This window comes from Colletotrichum higginsianum, assembly GCF_001672515.1.
Source record: "Colletotrichum higginsianum IMI 349063 chromosome 7 map unlocalized unitig_7, whole genome shotgun sequence".
In the NCBI taxonomy this organism is placed as follows: Eukaryota; Fungi; Ascomycota; class Sordariomycetes; order Glomerellales; family Glomerellaceae; genus Colletotrichum; species Colletotrichum higginsianum.
The window spans coordinates 1,976,843-1,995,698 of NW_017263917.1; the positions used below are offsets into that span (position 1 = coordinate 1,976,843).

The following is an 18,856-nucleotide window of genomic DNA, read 5'->3' on the forward strand; positions in this document are numbered from 1 at the left end:
AATTACGGCTTGCATTTGATCCTCCATGAAGTAAAATTCAATTACAACGAAGTGAGTAGACCGTCGATATTGGCAGGTCGCTCCAAGCGCGTCGCTAGCCAAATCAATCCAGATTGATATCTTCGCAGCGTGCGAAGTGTGCGCAGCCAGTGCCCCGAATAGCAGCGTGGGTCACGGATGGCCCGTCACTAGTCAAGTCCTGTAAGAGAAACAGACGGGGAAGTTTTGGGTATCGAGCCGCTATGCTCACAACCCCTTGTTTTCGCTGCAAGTGGATAGAGGACAGGCCTACAGTGACCACGGAGAGTGATTGACAAATAACATGGTTACCCTTGCTTCAAGTTGTTGAAGAATTTCCCAAGAGGGTAGACAGCTGTACTCGCTTGTGTTGTTTATCTGATCCCCGAATTCATGCTATCCTTACTACGTTTTCGCAGGCGGTGGGGAACGACGACGCTGGTTGAAAAGTCGCCAGCCAGCGTCTCCTGCAGGAAAGGGAGGCCACGGCGAGACTGGGAACCAGAAACGCCACTCGGGGCTTTTGCACGAATCGAGTGGCTTCCCGGCCAGTGGTGCTAGAGGTCTATTCGAGGAGTGGTTGGCCAGAAAGATTCCTGAATCAACAATCACCGCGCCTAACACTCACTACAAGTACCTACAAGCTACAACAACCCCACCAAGACAATCCGAAGACCTTTCTTTAGCTCCCCCCCCTCATTAGACGAGGGATAGGAAAGGGTAAGAAAGAAGAAAAAAGTTACAATCGGATTGTGGGCTGCAGATTCAGCGATGTGCCGATGGGGGACTGGGTCTGTGATAGAGCCCCGATCCCCCATATACCCATTTTTTCTTGCACCCAGGACCTATCGCTGTGGAGGAGCGATTATAGCCGAACCTTGGAGCACCATTGGGAGACCGTCATCGACTTGCTGAATCGCCCAGTTCGAGACCCGGTTCGTCGCAGCCCGGCCCTTGCTTGCCCCGACCCATTCAGAAATTTTCATTTCACGGCAACGCTGCGATGACTTGCTTTGGGGAAACGGAACCCTTTCATTCCGATTCGTAAACCAGACATTGCGGGCATCATGGACAAAAAGAAGGGGGGGGGGGGGGGGGGGGGGTGCGCGATACATCCGTCCTAAGATGGGTTTGCTGCCCTGCTAGAAGTGACAGGAACAGCCAATGAATTGGCGCTGAGTGAGAGGCAGTTTGGGTAGCAGAGATTGGGAACAAGTCAAGGCATTGCACTGTTATGGACGAAGGGCAGAACCACAGTATGCAGGAACAAGACTGGCGCAGCCGAAGCTGCACTCTTGAAACAATGGGCCCTCCTAGTAGCAGGCAGATTAGCAGCATCTCCTCGGTGTTTGGCGGTGCAGTGCTAGCCGCAGTTACTTTGCGGTCGACCGTCTCACTTGCTGTCTTTGAGTCGCAGTTGGTTTGGCGTGCCCGAGTGCGACGGTCTGCGGGACATGGAGGTGACCAGCCTCCGACTACAGAAGCTGATGGCAACGGAACTTGCCAACTCCAGACGGAGCTCATACCAAAGGGGCTCTCGAAGGGGGCGGGAATACAGATACTCGCAAGCTGATGAGTTGCAAGCGGGTTTTCCCCCTCGCCTTCTTGCTTCTCTCTCCTTCTCTTTCCCTCCCTCTCTCTCTGTCCTTCTCTCTCTTTCTCTCTCTCTGCAACCGCAGATATATTTCAGGGACAAGGCTTCTCCATATCTGGGAATGTGGGCGCAGGCATGTCGTTCACCACCAGCAACCTGGATGCTTGTTTGGTGGATACAAGGACTGCCAACGCCACGATGTAATGTGCACGATTTGCTGGTCTAGTTAGGCTTCTGTCAACGTTAAACGCCCTGCGAGTGGCATTGTCGCGCAAAAGCGGCATGGTCTTTCTCCTTGTTGCTTGTGTTCGGCATGTTGCTGGCTGTAAGCTTGTTGCCGTTGCACACTGAAATATGCGCCACTCACCACCACCACCACCACCACCATATGCTAGACAAAATGCAAGCAGGATTCGTGTCCTTGCTCAACCGTGGTCCGTCTTCCCCGTCGAGTAGCGTTGCTCGTCCAGCCTCCAGTCACATCAGCGGGTGGTGGAGGGTTGAAGCCGTCGACGTGACGCTGCCAAACCTCTGCAGGTTCCTGGTCAAAACTCTAAACACCAACCACTACCATCGCCACCACCATCAGCGAGGGTGGGGGAGGGTGGATGAGATGAGCCACCTGCGTGTGAGGTAAGCACCGGGACTGTGGCGGTTCGCGTCCGGGGCGTGTACATGACACGCGGACGACACTGGCACATCGGAAGAGCTCCAGGAGGTAGGAGTACATCGTACAGCCCCATGAAGTCCTTCTCATTGCTCCCCCAAAGCCAGTGTGAGTGAGTGAGGGTAAGATGGATTTCGAGAGGGGTGTGTAGTGATTCAAAGCAAAGGATCCATCTCCTTCATGCCTTTGCGTTCTCGCTTTGGAGCTTGAACCTCGCGTCATCCCACCCAGCCGGGGCCGAATCTTGGTGCTACACACCGTTCTGCGACCCGAGTTTGTGCGACCGTAGTCCGGTACAGATGACATAGGACCTCTTGTCTGTCTCACACGCACACTTCGTCCCGCGTCGAAATCGCGGGGAGGGGGGAGGCGAGACACCCATTTCTCATGGACATGACTGAGGCGCACACCGTCAGTTGCGAAGCTTATAACATGTCATCCATCCATCCATCATCCATCCATCCATATACGCACACATACTTCCATTACTGTAGCGCGCACACTGGAGCTTTCGGTCAAACTATGGCATCCGAACAAGACTGAAGCAAGATTGGGAGGATGGGCCGGAGCGGGAGAGAGAGCGAGAGAGAGAGAGCATCGAGTCGATACATGCAGCATGACACAGCATCCCTCGACGGCGGCCCCCACCACCATCGCTACCTGTCACTGCGGCTTCCCATGCCGTCCCCATTCTCTGTGATACCCTACGCAATGCCTCATCCTGGAAGGGACCGGTCCGGTAGGAGGAACCGGTCGGCATCGTGAGCAGACAATCGTCGGCAAGCCCTGATGACCAGGGGTATGGCAGAAGGAATGGATGGGGTCTTTTTCAGTCCTTCTCTATCCGCAGTGGGGCAGAGATACACCTCAACTGCAATGAGAGTGATGGAAGAGATGTGTGTGCCCCAGAAGCAGTCGGCTCGGACAGGGTGCCAGGGGAGGGGGAACCCCCAGCGGCCACGGGGGGCCTGTACCTGTACTGCTGTAGTAGGCCTTGCATCCCTTTTTCTCTCTCTCTCTCTCTCTCTTCCCTTTTCTTTTCCTTTTTCTTCTTCTTCTTTTTTCCTTTCTCTCTTGCCTTCGGGTGCGGATGCTCTCCCACCCCCTGCTGGCGTTCTCCCCTTGGCAGGAGAGACCATGTCTTGCTCGATCGGGCCCCTGTCCCTGAAGGTGATGGCTTTTACTAGTAACTAGTAATGACCCTGCAGACAGCAGGCTCAGGTGTTGTTTTGGGCCTCTCTAGCCGTAGCGTACGGAGTACGTAGAAAGCTCTGTCGCCTGTATCCGCACTAGCTAGCTCGTGAGAGAGAGCGTATCTCTCCCCCCTTCTCGTCAGTGTCCGAACAGCGAGCGGACTACCTTACGTATGCCGTGGGCAGAATGATCGGGTTCGGGCAAGGCAAGGAGCAGGGAAGAGGGATTCGGACCTGGCTCCGAGGCCGGGGAACAGCAGACCTTCTCGCGGATCTATCCCTCTCTCTCGGGTTGCGTCTCCTTTGCCGGGTTTTGGTTTCTCTCGAGCAACAGCAACAGCCAGAGAGTTGAAGCCGGCACAATGGTTTCTGCTTGGCCGGACAGCCCGACAACTCGACAACCCCCCCCTTTACGATGTACTCTCTGGCTCTCCTTTCAGATGAAGGATGGAGGAGATTGGCAATGCTTCTTGCCCTTCTTGGACTCGATTGAGGAGGGGAGGGGAAGGTAGAGGAGGGGAGAGGAGGGGAAACGGTCAAACTTAGTTAGTTGACGGCCGACTCTTTCGGTATGCAATTTCACTTTCTCCCACATTTGGTGCGTTCTAATGCGCCGATGTCTATCAAGTTTGCGTCGGGCTTGACTACGTTTTGAGGGTGAGGGAGTAGGTAGTGCATGAGTGAGTGAGAGGAAAGGACTACTTTAAGAAAGCGAGAGATGCGCGGCGTTGCTGCCAATGGGAAACGACGAGTCATTGTGGATTCGATGGTGGATCAGCGAGAGAATAAGATGGGTACGTACTGCTCGCGGCCCTTGTTGGTGTCGAGGAGGTACGTATCCTTTTTATCTCCCCTTCCTTCCCCCCCTCTCTCCCTTTCCGCCCCTGGCCCCTGGATCCGGGACCCGCTGTTGTAGGTGGGTGTCCTGATGTACCTTTTGGACGTTGCCCACTGTACGTACCGTACCCTGTACTGTCTTGCCCAGTCGCCTACCCTTGAGAAGGGGGAGGGGGAGGCCTGGCCCTGTCGAGCAGCGGAGGGGACAGACAGGACAGGACGTTCGTTACAGGAGAGGCGACGCACGCTGCGAGGGACGGATGGAGAAGTCAGAAGTGAGTTATCAGTTTCGGCCCCCATTCGGCGCAAGTCGAACGAAGATGACGGCCTTGGACTGTGAGTGTGAGTGTGAGCATGAGGGCGAGTGCGAGTGCCAATTGCACCTGCAACAACATCTGCTAATACTCACTCGCCGGTGGACGCCTCAAGGGGCCATCGATCGAATGTAAGACCTGGTGGGAGATGTACTTACTTCGGCGGTAAGTGTAGTCCCCGAGTGCGGCGAACCAACTTCACACACAAGCAACCTACATTCAATTCAATCTTGCTCTCATGTTCTACCAGACAGCCACGTCGTTCAATTAGTGCAAATGTGTCTTTTTTCCCCCCTTCCCCTCCGCGTGCATCTCCCCCGACGAACGGTGACCGGGGAACCACAACGGCGGACTGCATACATGACTGACGGATGGGCTGGACGACGGAGCTACTTCGTACCGTTGAAGACTCGTTCTGGTCTGGGTGTATCTAAGCAACGCGATGCAAACACCACCCGACCTGCTGCCTACTCGTCGCCACTTACACCGTCGCTTCGCCTGCTTAGACCGGCCGGTTGGCTGGCTGGCTGGCTGGCCGGCCGTTGCCATTGTGATGTCTGTCCCTTTGCTATGGCGCCCGAGATAGTCTAGCTCCTAGCTGGATCAAAGGGCGCCGGCCGTCTCCCTTTTGGTGGCCTCCTTGCTCCCAACCATCTCGCCGTTGCTGTTTCTGTTGCTGCTGCTACTGCTGTTGCTCCTCCACATCAGCAGAACTGCGACGACTAGTGCTCCCTCCCCTCCCCCACCAATACCACTAACTATCTACCTTACCTAGGTACCTATCTCGGCATCAACAAAACACACCAAGACTAACACACTGATATCGGCATCAACAACAATAACAACAACAACAACAACAACCTCAAACAAACAAAGAAGAGGAAAACGTGAAAGAAACCCCCCAAAACAGGACCGGTGGCTTCAGAGTTCCTCGCGCGACGAACCCAACCCGCCGGCTGCCCGCGCAACGGTAACGGTGACCGGCAACCGCAGCAGCCTCAACCGCCCCATCTATTACACCATAAACCGTAACTGCACGTCTCTCTCGCTCGCACTCCCACCCTCACAATCACTCAGTTTCTCTCCTCTCAACACACCCTGCTGCTATCATCGTCGTCGTCGTCGTCGTCTTTTCCAACAATCCCATCACACTCGTTTTCTGGTTCTTGTGTGGTTTTGGCTGCGCTACGACTCTGCCTCTGCACTGCACCTGCAACGGTCCTTCCTGCCAGGCGCATTCCGGTTGGCCCGTCTTTCTCTCACCCCCATCGTTCCTGTGGTTCCTGCACTCAGCCATCACACAGCACAATAACGCCCGCCGGTAGCCTTCAGACCTGTCTCCCATCCATCCCCATAGTCTGTGTGCATCGCATCTACACATACACCTGCGCACCACACCACACCACGCCACACCATACCAAACCACACCACCACCACCACCGCACGACAGGCAACCTTACTTCTCTATCCCCCCTCCTCTTCCCACACGACAACCTTGTTCGGAATCTTGAACCCGGCCCTGGCTGGAGCCTCTTCCTGTTAGATCTCGGCCCCCTCCGCGATTTAATTCCACCTTTGTTTCCGCAAGCCTTTTTTTTTTTTTTAAACACGTACTGCCTGGTATTTTGATCTCTCTGTATTCTGTGTGCGTGCGTGTGTGTGTGTAAGAGTGTGGGCGTGCTCCTCTTCTCTTCCCGAGGGGCCATCCCCGACTTGTCCACTCCCAAAAGGCTGCGTTGCGGCGTATACCAAATAATCGTGTACGAATACGCTGCTGTCTACTGTACCCTACATGCACCACGGCCTGGCATTAGCAGCAGAAGCAGCAAGAAACGTTGTGGAAAAAGAAACGCTCCTCACATCTCATCTTCAACGCCGCTCGTCCTTGCCTCACAGACGCGCTCCCTAACCGTCACATTCAGCCCTGCTCGTTCTCCATCCAAACCAGCACATCCTTCCTCTCTCTCTCTCTCTTTCTCACATACAGCGTACTCTCACACACACACACTCTCTCTCGCTCGCTCGCTCGCTTCCCGTCTCTACCCCAGGGTCCCTGCCACCCCCATCCTTCGAAACTCGTCACCAACAGCAGCGCTCTTGCTTGTTTTTTCCGATTAGTCTCTTGTCCTTTTTGATCAGATCTCTGTTCCTTATTGCAACGTAAAGCAAACTCATCAACAACCCCCTCCCCCCCCCCAGGCATAAGCACACACTTGCACATACGAAAAAGGAGAACGAAAGGCCAGAAGCCCTTGCTACCCGGCTTTTTCAGAACCCGTCGTCATTTTCTCTGCCTCATCTTTCGACTCGTCACATCGGGACCTTGCTTTTCTTCCTGTTGCCTGTCTTCTAAACTTTATCTTTCCCTCTCTCTTTCTCTTTCTTTCTCTTACTGCGTGAGGGGGTACCATTGCTCGACAGACGTCACTCAAGGCTAGTCTTCCGTTCTCCCCGCCGCCTCCCTAATACGGAGCATCGTGTCCCTGTTCTGCTCGGGTGCGTGGTTCGTGCGTGCGTCTTGCTTCCCCAACGCGCCAGCATACGACGAGCGGCCAGCCAGCAGTCGCAGAGAGGCATTCGACCTGTGGGTGAGTGTTTGTGCGCTTGCAGCTTCTCTCACTCCAGTCCCTTGCGCTCTCCCCCTCATCTCCAGCTCGAAATTTGGTTCGCCCAATACAAGGCCGGTAACGACGACGGCCTGTCGTTCCCGATATCAACTCCATCCATTGACAGCTCCCACTCACTCGCCCTCTCGCTCATGCTCCCACTTTCACTCCCAAAACATACAACATATATTTTTATATCGAAGCTACTCCGTTTCGAACGCCCGGCGACCTGACGCACAGAACTGCTACATTACCTCACCCCCCCCCCCCCCGTCCCAAAGATCGCCACGCCCACCGGTCCATCCATCATCTAAGCCTGGCGTGTAGTATAGTCTCTGCCCTCGGTTGATCTAATCAATTTCTGTAGCAAAATCCAGGCCTGCCCTACCTGGTCTGCCAGCGCTCGAGCGTTTTCCACACCAGGGCCGCCGCCGAACGAGGACGACCGACAGTTACGGTTATGGTACATGCCAAAAGTCACTCGACAGACTAGTAAGCAATACCTTTCTCTATCTGTCTTCGTGTCCGTCCGTTTGCTTGCCTGTGTCCGTCTTTTACCCTCCCCTTTCGCGGGCTACACGTTTGCTCTTCTCTCCCGCTACCCATACCTCCCTTCCTCTACCTCCTCTCTCTCTCCCTCTCACACAATACACATACACTCTCTCTCCTTCACTCACTCACTCACTCACACTCTCTCCCACTCTCTCTCCTACATATGACCCGTCTGCGCCATTGAAAATAAGAAAGGGCCCCAGCCTGTACTACCCAAGGTACCCAAGGTAGCACCTCACTCCACGCCTCCACAGCTCCCCTTACCCCCCTGTCCATATACCCATACCCTGCTTCCAGGGGGCCCCTAGGAAAGCTACATACCCGCTCCAGCAGAGTGAAAAGCACCACTTCTTTTCGAATACAATGCTTATTGCTTGCTGATAATATATTACCTTCAAGACGCCTCATGTTCCTCCCCCTCATATAGCAACGCCTCCACGTTAAACCAACCCAATTGGACTGGTCTGCGGTCGTTTACTTTCCCTCGCTACCTCGCTCTACTCTTTCTCACACACTCTCTCTCTGTCTCCTGTAGTATAACATAACCCACACCACACGACACACAAACCACGCACGCAACTGCAGCTCGTCTCAACCTTCTCTCCCCTTGTTTCGTTTCCTCGACCAACACTTGTGTTGCTTGCGTTTGGTCTCGTCTTGTCCCGGGCATATCCTCCTCGCTCTCGTTTGTCCTCTGGATAACACGATTTGGTACTGCACCGTCGTCGTCGTCGTCATCGCACATAAACACCTATACACTTGAGAAATAACAACAACGAAACGTCTTCTCCATCACGACGCGCTACTCGACTCTCGCCGATCCTACACACAAACACACACACACACTCTCTCTCTCTCTCTCTGTCCTCAAGGTTTCTCCATCTTCGGCTCACCGTCGTCGACGCTGGCAACATCCTAGTATCTCCCGAAGTAGCCTTCCTCGTCACGAGAATAGGACTAGAGCCTCAGACGTCCTTCCTGGTCTTCCTTCGGCCCCCCACTTGGGTGATTCTCGCGGTCCGTCTGTCTAGAGCGTCTTCTCAGTGGATCCTTCTTCGCCTTCAGAAACCATCTGGAGCTCCGTGCACAGCTGCTCTCTGCGCGAGTCGTCGAAGAGAACGAGACGAGTAGACAAGAAAAGAACAGGAGCAAGGAAGCTGCCGGTAGAAGAATCGAGTTTGTTTCCTTGTCATCGAGACACACCCCCCTCGACTCGAGGTACAACACACCAAAGGAAAACGACGCCAGTCTGTCCATCCTTCCCACCCCTAAAGATCCGCTTGGTCTCCCGTACCTGAGCGCTCAGAGGTTCGACGATCGCATTGTTCCTGGTAGACCCCCCATTATGCTTCTAGTCTCGGAAACTTAACACACGCCGGCCCTCGACACTTGGACTTCGAAACAAAATACACGGCAAGCCAGCCCGAACTTGGTTCACCCTTCTTATCTCATCCGCCGCCCGAAGAAGGGATTGTCCTGCAAGCAACATCAGCACTTCCCACCAGTTTGCGCTCGACCACTCGCAACAGATCCTCCAGTCAGGTGGCCAATCTTCCACGAGAGAGACGGAGAATTTTAGTGCCTGTGCACCCAGGACCCTCTCTCCTCCTGGTACGTCCACACTTGTGGCTGTCTTAAGAAGGCTACTTCCCACCCGCTATGAACTTCATTCTACTCCCTGGCCCTCATCAGTTCGTCGTACCTTGGGTTATCTTGAGCTGATCGTTTCCGACCAGCTTCATACTCACTCCCGTTGCTCTCCCTAATTCCCTTACCGTCCCTCTTCTGCACCACACACCATTCTCGCCCTCCTCACATTCACTCACCCACTCTCATCCTAGTCTGCAGCAGCCATAGAGGAGTGTTAGCCTTCCTCGTCACCGCCACCTACGCCTGATTAATACCAACACCCCCAGCAGAGCTCAGGCCCCCTCGACTACTTCTTCTCACCCTCTTCCCCTTCTCTCTTCCATATCATCCTTCCATCTCCCGCTCCCCTTTTCCAACGTTCGACTTGAACGCACCGTCGTCTCCAACGCTTCGAACACTGCTCAACTTCGGCAACCTTGCGCTGGACGCCGCACCGTTCTTGTCTCATATCATCGACCTCCTGTCTCTCGGGCCTAATTCTCCACCTCTGCCTGCCCTGCCCTTGCTGTCCCTACTCGTGCTTCCTTGAACGACGAATTCAAGACGATCTCCTAATATCCTCCGACGCAGAACTATAAGTAGTACAGCTACTACGGCGGTCTGCTTCTTGGTAATTCCAACAATACACAAAACGACACCCAGAGATATGGAACTCATGGAACTCGTCGAGAACGAGCCTACCGCTCGCCCCTTCCAGTGCGACTGGCAGTCGTGCAACAAGGTGAGTTTTCCGAGCCACGGCGTGTCACTCGACCACGGGCTGCTGGCGCCGACGCCGCCGCCGCAATCATCTGGGCAGGTCTAACGTTGAGATTTCCTGCAGAGCTTCAACAGAAAATCTGATTTGCAGAGACACTACCGCATCCACACCAACGAGCGCCCCTACTCCTGCACGACGCCCGGGTGTGGCAAGAGCTTTATTCAAAGGAGCGCTCTCACTGTCCACATCCGAACCCATACAGGAGAGAAGCCTCACCAATGCCAGCACATTGGCTGCGGGAAGCGATTCTCTGATGTATGACGGACCCTCTTTTTCTCCTTTGTTGTGCACTGGCACGTACTGACTGCAGCAGTCTTCGAGTCTGGCCAGGCATCGCCGCATCCACACCGGCAAACGCCCGTACAAGTGCGCCCACGATGGATGCCTCAAGAGGTAGATTTCGAGCCCACCAAGACCCTTCTCGTCCACCGCAAAAGCTTGATACTGACCAAGCCAAACAGCTTCTGCCGTAAGACGACCATGGTCAAGCACCAAAGACGTTCTCACCAAAGGGGGCACGTCGGCGACATATTGGACGACTGCACCTCGGACTCGGACAGCGGCGAGTCGCCCTCAACCCCGAAGCACGCCAACATGCAATGGCCTCCTCATCCCCAAGGCGTCATGGCCATAAACCACCCCGGGATGGGCCATGCCATGAGCCGAGCCGCGTCATACGAATACGGCCAGCACATGAACGGATACCAGATGCAGCAGCAGCAGCAACAGCAATACGGCGCGCATCGCCACAGCCTCTCGGGCGGCCCGCACGAATTCCACGGCCAGTCGGTCCACGAGCAGCAGCACTCTGCCGTCATGCTGCAGCGAACGGCCAGCATGCCCCAGCCGCCGTACTTTGTGACGGAGCAGGGCAACCCGGGCGTCGCTACCATGAACACCAACATGTACGCGCAAGTGCCCCGGCAGCAACAGCAGCAGGTCGATATTCCGTACTCTGCACCTGGTATGAACCAGTCCATCCAAAGCAGCCCGAGCAGCTTCTCGGCAGCATCGGGTAGGAGCCCATCCACTCAGGAAGGGTTTTATACTCACCAGCCAACCCAAGCAGCAACGTATGCCCTGCATCACGCCTCCCCCGTCGTCGAGCAGCAACCGGGCATGGTCCCCTACCAGCACCAGCAGATGCAACAGCAGATTCATACCCCGCAGCCGATCCCGACGCAGCCGCCGCAGCCTCCTCCCCAGCAGCAGCAACAGGTCAGCCAGTACGCCTCACCGACGCCCCAGGGGCAGCCCGAGGAGTACTGGAATAGCGTTCCGTACCAGGCGCCGGTCGAGGTCGCCACCATCGGCCAGCTTCCCACCTACGGCTCAAGCGTGTACGATCCCTGGGGAGGCCCCAAGATCGAGTTCGAAGACCCTTCGATGCAGCTGCCTTCGGCACGGATCGAGAACCTATAGAGAGGCCCAACACGAAGAGCCACTCGACCATGGCTCGCGAAACCAGCCCTGCCACACAGTCCCTTCGACACATATGTCTATCCATCAACTCTTCCATCGGTGCCCGGCTTCGGGTCATCGTCTGTACCACCAGCATCAGAAAATCATTGACGGCGATTTGATTTTCATATTCCCCCGCGTTTTTTTGAGAGAAAGAGAAGGAAATACCATACGGGCTCCACAGAACCGAGCTGTCGATTGTGTTGCGACCAGAGGGAGTGCAATTCCCAAACCCGGACGCCTCCCAGAAACACCCCAAAGCGACACCAAGAAATCTGTCATTCATTCTTTTATGTTGGCAGTTGACCCGGGAAAGAGAAGAAGAAAAACAGGAGACAACCGGTGCAAACTAAACCCCAAAAGTATACAATCACTGGTGGTAATTTGTCCTTTCATGCGCGCGTCTGGGTTCCAATACTTCGTGCCCAGCAACCACATATAACCCACCACACATTATCCGACACATCTTCCACGTTGCTGTGTCATCGTCAAAGGTGTCAAGAGCGTCGGACAAAAAAAAAAAAAAGGAAGGGCCAAACCCCAGCACATCTCGTGTGGTGTGGTCCTCCCCGGGTTCCTAGACCCTGTCATCGCGATCATCCTCGACTTTTGCTTCGAGGCTCCCTGCCTTCAGGCGCTTTTTTTTCTTTGTCCAGCACATATGATTACCCCCGCTTGAGGTCGAATATGCGCGTTGTTCTCGTTCTATTTTTCAGGAATGTACTATCCGGGAATGCCCACCCTCGCCGTTTTTCGAAGTTAATATTGTCCTTGTCCTCGCTCATCGGTCTGCATGTACTGCTCGGGGAACACTGTCCTTTCCTGGGAGCTTGGCTCGGCATCGACGGCGGTTTTGCTGCTTTACCTAATATTCTCTTTTTCATATTATACTCGCTCTTTTCCAACTTTTTATCATGACGAGCAAAGGTGCCTTGAGTGTCGACCATGTCGGCACAGGGCACCTCTCTCGCTGACACGATGCAACGAAAGCATAACAATCAAAGCTGGGCGGGCCGACGGGGAGCAGGGACGGGAAGAAAGGGGTATCATTTTACGATATCCCAACACTGACGGCTCCTTTTACGACCTTGGGAGGAGGGAAAGAGACGAAAGTGGCGAGAGGGGATAATGAGGGCGGCGAAAGGAACGGAACAGGAGCAAAAAGGGACCGTCAGCGACACGATGCCTGATATACGATAGGCTCGGTCGTGGGTTTGTTTTGGGAGATGGAAGGGGCAAGCAGCTCATGTCTGTTTTCTTTTCTCCTTTTTTCGATGTTGTTTCCCCCCCATTGCCTCGCAGCATTGGAGAAAGCCAAACAACACTCCCGTGTAACAACAGTACGATGTCGACGATTTCTCTGTCAGGAGGCGGCGTATTCCCCTAGACCGGTGTATTCCTCGGTACGGCGGATGATGATGGAGCAATAGCCAAAAAGGGAGGTGGATGAGGAAAACAGAGGGCGAGAAAGATAGTGTGAGCGGAAGACAGAAAGGGTCCGCTGTGTATATGTAATTTTAGTGTCCCTTTTTGTCTGTATTTTGCGCGGGAATTCTGCAATGGCTTATGGGATAACAGTTGGAGGGGAGATAGCTCAGGAAACCGATACCTTGTCAGTCAAAAAGGAAAATAAAGAAACTTTTTGTTCAAGATTTAAAGTCAAGGCTGAGTTCAACAACTGGGGAACTACCCAAGTTTGGGAAGAGCGAGGATGAGAACGAATGGAACAGTGTGAGGTTCCATCAGTCCTGATGGACAAAAATACCGGCTAAGACGCGGCGCGTGACGAGGAGCTGGATTTCAGCGTATATGTGGTGAGTCGTCGGTTTGGTTATCGACCATAGCCAAGTCTGTTTTGTAGCGTAAGCGTTTGGGTTCTTCTTTATGTGAGCGTGGTCTGTTTGTTTCCGGCAAAAAAATGTAGGGTTTTGTGGGTGGACGAATGAAGTTGTTGGTTGTTGTTCGCGATACCTGCGTGAATTTGGCGATAGGCAAGGAACACGGGTATGTATATTCGGGATGACTGTATCCGAGAACGCGGTGACTTGCCGCTTTTCGGTGGTCATTGTTGCCTTCAAGCTACTCGTCCAGGTTAAGCGTGTCTCGGCTGGCCCATTTGTCGACCTGTGCTGCTCGCCATCTAAAGGCATCGGGGGGGGGGGGGGGGGGGGGGGGGGGGGGACCGAAGTGGTGACGATGGCAGGAGAGTAGGCCAGAGGTTCGTTGTTCGCTTACGGGAACGGATGAGCCTCTGGCGCATTCAAACGTGACGAGCCTTGTCGTCTAAAGGGGCTTGCGGTGAGATTAGAGCCGGTCCTGTGAGCGTTGAAGGCTGACATTAATGTGAGTGACATGGTGGATGAGATTTCTGATGGAACAGGAGGTTGAAGAATGGGCTTATGCGAGGGCGTGAGAGAGAGAGAAAGAGAGAGAGAATCAGGCAAGTGGCTGAGAGAGGGGAGGGAGCGATGGGAACAACGTCTTCGACGCGGGCGCGTAACCAAACTGAGAGGACCCAAGTGATTTGGGTCTGTCTGAAAGCGGAGGAATGCAGCCATTTCGTCCCTTTGGTGATGCTGCAAGAGGTGTGCATGCAGGTGGAGTGGCGGATGCAGTTTTGTGATTGGTTGGAATTATGACCAATCAGACACCTCACTGATGACATCTGCGGGATATTGCCTATGGACGTGAGAAGACTCTCAGTAAGAACTGACCAAAAGAGGATAGCCGAAACAGAGACTGAACAGACAATTGGATTTCCAACCAGTTTTGTTCGTCTTGGGTCACTCCCGTGAGCGGTTCGTCAAAACCTGGAAATGAGATTTAATCTGGGCTGACGGAAGAATATCAGCCAATGGGATGAGGCCAGACGGACACCCCCCTTGTCGGTAGGCCCATGTCGTTAATTGCCGGATCGGTCTTTCCTCACAGCCGGGGGGGGATATTCTAGAATCAAGCCGGGCAGCGCGATGGACACGTACCTTTACCTGTCACGTGAGCCCGTGCAGCGCTGCTCCTGTCTCCTTCCCCGGTCGCGGCCCGTTCGGAGCAGGGAAAAACTCGGAAGGCAGCACCGCCTGTCGTGGGCATTTGAGTTACCGTCAACTAGCGCATTTTGCCTCAACGTAAGCCAGATCCACCCGTCGCCCCGGTTCGCCGCCTCCCAACAAGAAGACGACGAGCATCCGCGCGTGGATCATGACATCTTCATCCAAACTACAATCACGACGTCGACAGTAGCTGAAGAAGTCTCTTCTCCTTTTCTTTCGGAAGGGGATTCCCCTACACGAACTTTGTTCCCCCCTCCCCCTCTCCCGCAATTCAATACATACAGCACCAGCCAACGGTCGAAGAAGAAGCGTCCACTCTAACGACACGCGCCCCTCGTCCGGCCATCCCAAAGGCAACATGGCCTTACGCCCGGCAGCGCTGGCGCTGAGCGCGACCAGCCCACTCCTCCGGCGGGCGGTGATGCAGCCCGCGACGATGCAATCCGTCTTCCGGCTTGCCTCTGCATCCGCCTTGTCTGCTCGCCCCGTAGCCGTCCCCTTCGCGAGAGGTCCCGGTCTGGGACTTGCGCTCCTCCAGCAACGTCAACAACGCCTCTTCGGAACGAACCACCCCATCTCGCGCAACCTCCTCGCCAGCCGTGAAGCAGCCGCGAACAGGAATCCCGGCAGCGCCACCGCCCAGAACGCCTTCTACCAGCTCCTCCTCAAGGCCAACATGCCTGCCATCGTCATCGAGCGCTACAACTCTGGTCGGTTCGCGAGGAACGAGGCTGTGGATCAGGCATACGCCCAGGCACTCGGCATGCAGAGGACCGCCGCTGTCGGAGGCCTCGGGGGGCACGACCATCTGCCCTCCGCCTTTGGCAATGTCGGCGCTGTTCCCGGTCAGGACGCGAGCCAGCAGGCCCCCGGCAACCTGTCTCAGGCGCAGCTGCAGGCTGTCGGCCAGGCGCTCGCCGCGAGATCGCGCGACTCCAACATGGCCACCGCCAAGGTGCAGGGCAGCGGTCAAACCGGTCCGCTCCATGTCATTGTCGACGAGTCGTTTGGTGGCATCGTCTTCCGCTGGGTCAAGTTTCTCCTCTGGTTCTGCCTCTTCACCTATTTTAGCTTGGTTGCCGTCACGATGCTGGTCGAGGGTCTTAACCTCTTCAAGCGACCCGGCGGCAAGGTCGACAGCGAGGCCAAGGCCGAGAACCAGACCACCCGCTTCGCCGACGTTCACGGCGCCGACGAGGCCAAGGACGAACTCCAGGAGCTGGTCGATTTCCTGCGCAACCCCGAAAAGTTCTCCACGCTCGGCGGAAAGCTCCCCAAGGGTATTCTCATGGTCGGACCCCCCGGTACCGGTAAAACTCTGTTAGCCCGCGCCGTCGCAGGCGAGGCCGGCGTGCCGTTCTTCTACATGTCCGGCAGCGAGTTCGACGAGGTCTACGTCGGTGTCGGTGCCAAGCGTGTCCGCGATCTCTTTGCGTCGGCCAAGTCCAAGTCTCCCGCCATCATCTTCATTGATGAACTCGATGCCATTGGCGGACGTCGCAATACCAGGGATGCCGCTTACCACAAGCAGACGCTGAACCAGCTGCTGACGGAACTCGACGGTTTCGAGCAGAACAGTGGCGTTGTCATCATCGCTGCGACCAACTTTCCCGAACTTCTCGACAAGGCCCTGACCCGACCTGGACGTTTCGACCGCCACGTCACCGTCCCTCTGCCCGACGTCCGCGGCCGCATCGCAATCCTCAAGTATCACGCCAAGAAGATCAAGGCTGCCCCCGGAATCAACTTCGAGGCCATCGCCTCCAGCACCGGCGGCCTTTCCGGTGCCGAGCTCGAGAACATTGTCAACCAGGCTGCCGTCCGAGCCAGTAGGCTCAAGGCCGCCGCCGTCAGCATGACGGATTTCGAGTGGGCCAAGGACAAGGTCATCATGGGAGCCGAGCGCAAGAGCATGGTCATTGGCGAGAAGGAGAAGGAAATGACGGCCTACCACGAGGCCGGCCACGCCCTTGTGTCATTCTACCACGAGAGCGGCCCTAACAAGCTCTACAAGGTCACCATTCTACCTCGTGGCCAGAGTCTGGGACACACGGCCCATCTCCCCGAGATGGATAAGTATTCTTACACGACCAGGGATATGAAGAGTCTCATTGAGACTTCTCTTGGTGGGAAGCTTGCTGAGGAGCTGGTTTACGGCACCGACAAGGTGACAACGGGTGTCTCGAGTGTAAGTTGACCCTGTTGTCCGCGGATTGTTTTCGCATTCCTAACATTACCCAGGACCTCAAAAACGCTACCAACCTGGCCTACCAGATGGTTGCTCTTTACGGCATGTCGGCCAGGCTTGGCCCCGTGGAGTATGGCGAGCGTTACGACCAGCTCAGCGGAGAGACCAAGGCCATCATCGAGTCGGAGGTGCAGCGTACTCTGACCGAGTCGTACGAGAAGGTGCGCGTGCTGCTCACGGAGAAGCGCAAGGAGCTTGACCTCCTGGCCAAGGCTCTTGTCGAGTACGAGACCCTAGACAAGAACGAGGTAGAGAAGGTCATCCGTGGCGAGAAGCTCGTCGGTCGTACACCCATGCCCAAGGGCCCGATGAAGGTACCTGCGAGTGCGGCCGCCAATATCGGCCAGACGATACCGCCTCCGTTCCCTTCGCCTCCCGGACCCAACGGAGGCTCTGCGGCGCCGCCGCCTCCTTCGCCGCCACCGCCTGCCTCGACGGAAGGCATCGCTTCTGGACCAAACCAGAAGTCATGATCTGGAGCCACCCTGGGTGACATGGACAAGAAACCACCTCATACACATATTCCCTTTATCAGCAGCATGCAGGAGTGCGAGAGCCGAGTCGCGGCCCGGGTAGAGATTCACTCTCATACGTCTTGTATCATTTCATCGGTACAGCATGGCAGGCGTTTTCAGCGGTTCGAGGAAGGTGCAAATTTTCATCTGCTTTGGACAAAAGTAGGGCAGGCTTAGGCGGGGCAGGTTCAGTCGGGTTCAGGTACGAGTTCTGGGCGACACTCCTCGGGCCAAACTACAAACTCAAGTAAAAGGGTTCAACAGACGACTACCCGCATATAACACTCTCCCCTCCACCTAATCCAGGGGCTTTGAGACGCCCTGCGAATAGGGCGTTGACATTAGGCATATACTGGCTGGCTGTTGAGTATCTAGGTATGGAGGGTTTATGGATACCTACGAAAGGCGAGAACCCGGACACAGCGGGCGATAGCGCTCGGTTCCCTAAGCGAGTAGACAGCGCCTGGACTCGACGAGTCGAAGTTAAACTCGAATGAGTGTATCATTTCGTTTGTAGGAATAAGTTACTGATGCATGCGTGCCCGTTTGTTACGTCGTGCGGTAAAGAAAGTCTTCGAAGCGGTTTGAGGGAGGGTGTCATCATGGTGAAGAACCAGTACTGAACCGAAAAAAGCATGCAAATTCGAATGAGGCTATTAAAGGCGCCTAGACACATTATGAGTAGTCCAATACGACCCATTGGTGAGCCCACCAGCTGGAAGTCGACAGTAGGCTGTTCTATATGGTTCAACCCACCTACTTACGTACCCTTTGTCGCTGTAGGAGGAGAGAGAAGAGAAGGAGAAGTGCTCGACACGACAGATGCCCGAACATGCGAGGATACCGCCGTCTCTCTTCGACCTGTTGCTGTAGCACAGTGCTCTGTTTTCTCGTGTCCCCCCCCCCCCCCCCCCCCCCCCCCCCCCCCCCCCCCTCCATCCTTAGCTGTCATCGTCCTCCACCAGCCCAAGGATTTCCTGCATGTCACACCCCTCCCCCCTCTTGTCATCTCGATACAAAGGCGAACATGCTAATGTCTCATAGTTTTCCCGAACTTGCTTGGCTGTTGAAACCAGAGGCCGGGTATCGACATGCTGCGTACAACCATTGTGCGGCACACCGCTCCTCAGTAGCATGGCAACATGACGAAGCACGCGTTACGTCACCCAGATACCTCGTCGTACCTACTCAACAGACATGCTGTTGTTGTTGTTGTTGCTCCTCCTCCCAACCCTTTTTCTACGCCATGAAAGCCTATCCCCCATCGAGAAAGAGAGGGAGAGAGAGGGCGCCCACCCGAGTCTCGGCCGGTGCCTCCACATGAACACTCCTTCTTCGTCCCACCTCGGAGCACTGGTCTCTCTCACGTCGCCCAGGCTTTGCGGTCTACC

At 55.3% G+C, this 18,856-nt stretch overlaps 2 protein-coding genes across 2 annotated transcripts; both read left to right on the top strand.

Annotated features, from left to right (window-relative positions):
- Positions 1–10,671: 10,671 nt before the first annotated feature.
- CH63R_10298 (C2H2 finger domain-containing protein) lies at positions 10,672–11,613 on the top strand (the record flags this gene model as incomplete). The annotated part of the gene is made up of 1 exon (XM_018305272.1): positions 10,672–11,613. One exon carries the CDS (start codon positions 10,672–10,674, stop codon positions 11,611–11,613), a length of 942 nt encoding a protein of 313 aa, XP_018154696.1.
- Positions 11,614–15,060: 3,447 nt separating this feature from the next.
- CH63R_10299 (ATP-dependent metallopeptidase HflB) lies at positions 15,061–17,423 on the top strand (the record flags this gene model as incomplete). The annotated part of the gene is made up of 2 exons (XM_018305273.1): positions 15,061–16,890; positions 16,944–17,423. The coding sequence occupies 2 exons, from the start codon at positions 15,061–15,063 to the stop codon at positions 17,421–17,423; spliced, it is 2,310 nt and encodes a 769-aa protein (XP_018154697.1).
- Between the last annotated feature and the right edge of the window lie 1,433 nt (positions 17,424–18,856).